The 5,867-nt window shown below is 38.2% G+C and overlaps 1 protein-coding gene across 1 annotated transcript; it reads right to left on the bottom strand.

Annotated features, from left to right (window-relative positions):
- Positions 1–2,748, bottom strand: LOC307139077 (protein rapunzel-like; the record flags this gene model as incomplete). Its single annotated transcript, XM_079837882.1, has 2 exons — positions 1–1,828; positions 2,587–2,748. The coding sequence occupies 2 exons, from the start codon at positions 2,746–2,748 to the stop codon at positions 809–811; spliced, it is 1,182 nt and encodes a 393-aa protein (XP_079694008.1). The 3' UTR covers positions 1–808.
- Positions 2,749–5,867: the final 3,119 nt, after the last annotated feature.

Raw genomic sequence — 5,867 nt, 5'->3', positions numbered from 1 at the left:
CGAGGCATTTTTATTCTGTTGGCTCTATGTAGGTCATTCTCACAAAGACCAAACTGCCAGTCCTGGCACCATTTAAATACAGTGTTCTTGGCCCAAAAGCCATTTTTCCTACCTTTTCACACAACTGCACAACATTGTTTTTAGCATGGTATTGCTTAAATGCATGATTTCAGACAGATACATAGACATTTAAAGCGTAAAATAATACAAACAGGATATAATAATACTTATAAAAGTGCATACAGATGGGCTGGGAACTATAGTTAGTCTGAAAAATCACTTTGGTTTCATTTTAGAACAATGGAAATGGAGTGACGAATTACAATCAATGCAATAACTAGATACAGTGAGCTGACAATGAATAATGCCATACAAATACAATTTTTCAGAGCATAGATCAGAGATGAATAAAGTGCAGTTATAGTAGATTTTTTATATTTAGTGTGATTTTAAATACTGTATACCCAGCTAACAAAAATGTGTTCTAAGAACATTTTGCTAACATTCCCATTAAGTTTTCATGGCTATGCGAACGTTAAGGAAACATTCCATTTAATTCTGCAAACGTTATGGGAACGTTACTTTTGAATGCTCTCTAACATTAGACGAACATCCAACTAAAATGTTTCAGGAAACGTTGGGCTAATGTTCTGAGAACATTATTATAGACCAGTTTACTTTAAACACACGTTCCGCATTCGTGGTTGAGCGTTTGTTCATAACTTTGAGAGAACATTGCCAGAACGTTCTGAGAACGTTCCCTGTTAGCTGGGTAAATGACTAATGATCCTGTTTAATCTTTCTAAATCTACTCTGCATGCACACAGACATTGACGTTCTTGTGTTTGTCCCAGTAGTGACATTCTTCAGGAAAACTCGACACCGCAAAGCTCTCCTTGTGACGACTGACGGCGTGAACCAGAAACCCGGATAACTGCTTCTCCAGAAGCTCCACGACAGCTTTGGCATCTCCCTTCTTCGCAGGACCGTCCATCATCTGTTTTATGGTTTCATTGGGCACAGGCTGAGGGGCGCTGCAGAACGAGACCACCAGGTTTATGTCATTTCCTTGAGGTACTTCAAAGTAACTCTGTCCGGCCACATACTGAAAGTTCTGTCCAGCTCTGAAGTTTCTAAGCTTGCCCAAGTTACTAACAACTCTGATGGACCAGCTCACCCAGTCGTACTTCTTCACCAGGAAGTCCAGCAGTTCCTTGGCCGTTTCCTGGAGGTTCCCGTCCTCTCTCTCCTTCACAAGCCTCTTGATGTCCAGTTCAGCTTGCTCTGGAAACGAATGCACACATTTCTCTATCATTTCTTTCATTTTCATCTCAATTTTTTGGATCTTCGCACTCCACTCTCGAATCTTCTCCTGCTCAGCCTCTTCGCCCTGAGTAAGGAAACAATATCCCAGCAGAGCGATTATTCCCAGGCAGAGCAGCTCCTTCATCCTGACGCAGAAGTCTTCCAGGACTCTTCTGTTTCTGCCCTCGTATTGTTCCACAACCTCCAGGATTGGCTCCCCAAAAGTGCTGTTCCCCATCACAGCATCATAAAGCACGCAGAGGTTTTTCTCTCCTCCTGTTTTTGGAAAATGCTGCAAGAACATGCGTTTTCTGGTCTCTTTATACTCCGGTTTGGCCTCCAGAATATCAATGTATTTTCTAAACTGGTTGCATAGATTTTCCTCCACAGCGAAGAACTGAGAATCCAAGTGTCCCTTTTTAATCTCACAGTTGATGTCCTCCATTTGAGATGAAAGGACATCCAGTTTGCTCCTCACAACTAGAAACTGATCTTTGACATATGTGATCTCCTTGCTTTCCACTAGAGGTGTGCGATACCGCTAGATTTGGTATCGATCCGATACCAAGTAAATACAGGGCCAGTATCGCCGATACCGATACCAATATCGATACTTTTTAATAATTAAGGTGGATGCGTCTTCAACCTAAATCTAAATGAATTTTCATGACTTTTAATTTGTTTTTGTGATTTGCATTTTGGGTTATTAATCAGTACTACAAAAGCTTTTGTTCAGAAACAACTTTTGGTTACTTCTGTTTTATTTAAATAAACAAAGTTACAAAATGATTACTTCACAAATATAAAAAATGTAAAAACAAAATCTCTTTTCAAGTAGCATGTTAACAAAAAATGTTTCTCCTCTTTAGTGCACTTCTTTTCAGGATTTTTTTCTTAAATAAACAAAGTCACAAAGTTTTACATACAACGCTCCTCTTTCTCTCTGCTGCCATTCTCCGCCTCTGACTGACTGCTGTTAGAAATGCGCGGCTGAGTGGCGCGCGCGCGCCTGACTGCTGGTGGTAGCGCTAGTGGTGAGTCACGTGACGGTACAACACAGGAGAGGGGGAGGAGAGCAGCGTCGAGCACGAGCAGCACTCTTGAGAGCTTGCTCTGCTCTGTGACAGCAGCAGCATTTTGACAAACACGGCCAGGTCGCAAAACGAGAGAAACTGAAACTTAAGTATCGATATTTTCACGTTGGTATCGATCAATACCGATACCAACGTTGGTATCGATATTATCGATATTAGTATCGATCTGCCCACCTCTACTTTCCACATTGTCCAAGACCAGCCTCAAAACTGGTGCAGAAGCTTCAAACAGAGGACACAGTCCTCCAACAGCGCTGGCCAGCACCTCGGCTCCTTTCGCAAACATCTCCATTACTGCTTCAATGGCCTCCTTCTTCTGGGCTACAACCCTCTCTAGTGGACTGGACATTTCTATAAACAAAGAAAAACAATTACAACAAAGACACCTTTCTTTCTTTTACTATTAAAGGATTAGTTCACTTTAAAATGAAAATTAGCCCATGATTTACTCACTCTCAAGCCGTCATAGGTATATGACTATCTTCTTTCTGATAAACACAATCGGAATTATATTAATAAATCTCCTGATGCTTCCAAGCTTTATAATGGCAGTTAACGGGGCTCGAGTTTGAAGCTCAAAAAAGTACTCCCGTGGGTTAATAAAGGCCTTCTGAAGCAAATCGATGGGTTTTTGTAAGAAAAATATCCATTTTAAAACTTTATACAATAAAATATTTTGCTTCCTTCAGACCGGCTTCCATATTCAACTTACAAAGAAACCCTGTCACTGCAATAATAACGCTTGGAAGCATCAGGATATTTATTACTATAACTCCGATTGTGTTCATCCGAAAGAAGAAAGTCATATACCTAGGATGGCTTGAGGGCGAGTAAATCATGGGCTAATTTTCATTTTAAAGAGAACTAATCCTTTAAAGCCAGATTCAATATCTCTTTACACACTAAGCATGTTTTAATTCAAATTGCATAGTGTGTAAACTAAAACAAAATTGTTGCAAATATATAAATTACTTTCATAGCTCAGAACCATTTTTAAATACTTATTGTTTAAGAAAAAGAAAAATAGACTTAAGAGTCAAATATATAGGAGAGGACAAAGCTGAAGTGCACTTTATTATATAGTATCCTTGTTACACGTTAGATTTACTTACTACAGTAATAACAGTAGATTATGTCATTACATGCAAGTAAACCTAAACCAAACCCTATAATAAGTACATGTAGTTCATTAATATTACTCCGTACTCAAATGTATAATTACACTGTAACAAGGACACATCAAAATAAAGTGTAAACTACTTATGGGTTACGCTTTATTGTAAGGTGTCATTGTTAAAGTGTAATTATTAATGTAATTATACATTTCAGTACCGAGTAATATTAATGAACTACATGTAGGCTACACTTACTATAGGGTTAGGGTATGAGTAGGGTTTGACTTAGTTATTGCTGTTATTACTATGGTAAGTAAAAAATGGTGCTATTTAGCACTAAAAATGGTTATTTGGCTCGTAATCAATACTTTAAGTGCTGTATAGCACCAAATCAGGGCCGGCCCGTGGCATAGGCGGAATAGGCAAATGCTAGGGGCGCCACTCATCCATAGGGGCGCCAAAATGTATTACTGATACTATTTTATTAATATTAATTCGAAATATTAACTTAACTAAGTGCCCCGCTTCTTCCCGGTCCGCCTCATCAATCTCCCCCCGCCGAGCTACTTGAAGTGCGTCAGAAATATAACGCGCGATCAGTTTAACGTTGGGAATGTGTTGTGTCGCGTCGCCTCTCGCCGCATCTAATGTAGACAGGATTGCTTTCATTTTTTACGGTGCTTGGCCGCTCGCGCCAAGTGTAGACACGGTGAAAGTTGCCTGATATGATGGATGGCCGAATGGTAGTGTCAAAAAAGACAGAAGCCCTCTGATGCAGGGAAGATAAGGGAGACACTGCAAAAATGCTCTTCTTACTTAGTATTTTTGTCTTGTTTCTGGTCTAAATATCTAAAACTTCTTAAATTAAGATGCATTTAGCCTACTAGATAAGTAAAATGACATAAGATCTATTTTCTTGTTTTCTTGAAAATAAAATTAACAAAATTAAGTGAGTTTATGCTTAAAACAAGCTAAATTATCTGGGGTGAGAAAAATTATCTAGTTTCTGATTAAATCTTGTTTCTTGTTTCCGTCCCAAACAGAAATAAGATAATTTTTCTCACCCCATTTGGCAGATAATTTTGCTTGTTTTAAGCAAAAACTCACTTCATTTGAGTGTTTTTTCCCCCCAGAAAACAAGAAAAAATATCTAATGTCATTTTACTAGTAAATACATCTTGATTTAAGATTTTTTAGATATTTGGACTGGAAACAAGAAAAAAATATAGCTGCAAGCAGCAATACCGGGGCCAAGCGCAAAGAAGAAGACAAGACATGCCAAAATGGCTGGCAGTGTCAGATCAACTGGAGCAATGAGCAATTAATCACGTTTTAAGATGATTTTAGGCAAAAGGCTGAAAAATGCATTGTAGTCTGAGAGTGTCAGACCAACTGCAACAATTAACAATTATACAGTTTAAGAAGATTAGGCAAAATGGCTGAAATATCATATATAGAGTCACTGATAATATAAGTTAATGGTTTATCACTTTTGACCAATAGGTGGCACAGTTACGAAATTGATGTGGTGTAGTCAGAATAAGGGAACAATGACACATGCAAAGGTTGATGCCAATATGTCAAAGCATTGCAGAGATACAGCCTCAAGAGTCATTTTGGCATCATGGCTCAACTTCGTCACTGCGGTTTACAAAAACGGTTTCATCTATTGATACAAAATCCCTAACTTTTTGTTGACATAGTCTGAAGATGATACGATTCGATTTTGGTGGAAATTGGATAAACGGTCTAGGATGAGTTTGAAAAAGTAGGTTTTGATCAAATAAGAACATTGAGGACAGGATGTTTGACCAAATCCCTAACTTTTTGTTGACATAGTCTGAAGATGATACGATTCGATTTTGGTGGAAATTGGATAAACGGTCTAGGATGAGTTTGAAAAAGTAGGTTTTGATCAAATAAGAACATTGAGGACAGGATGTTTGACCAAATATGGCAAAATTAGTATCTATGTTCTCGGCATGAGCCAATAAATGTATTATGACCAGTTTCATTAAACTAGGCTAATTTAATCAAAAGTTATTAGCATGTTTGTAAATTTTGTTATAACCTCTGACCACAAGGTGGCACTGCCCCAAAACTTTTTGAGTACCTTCAAAGCATGGTGCGGAAGACCCATACCAAGTTTCGTAACGATAGACTAATGCGTTTGTAAAATATAGTATTTTAGCACATAATTCAAAATGGCCGAGAGCCAAAATGGCCGATATGGTAAAATTGAATATCAGACAACTCTGAATACCGTCCTGAATCTAACGAGACAACTTTTATGATTTTTGGACAAACAGTTCAAAAGTTATAAGCAAAAATAGCCATTTTTTGTATCTCCGGA

Source organism: Gobio gobio, assembly GCF_949357685.1.
Source record: "Gobio gobio genome assembly, chromosome: 15".
Taxonomy (NCBI): Eukaryota; Metazoa; Chordata; class Actinopteri; order Cypriniformes; family Gobionidae; genus Gobio; species Gobio gobio.
The sequence above is the reverse complement of the archived record's forward strand: the minus strand, read 5'-3'. Positions and strand labels throughout refer to the sequence as shown.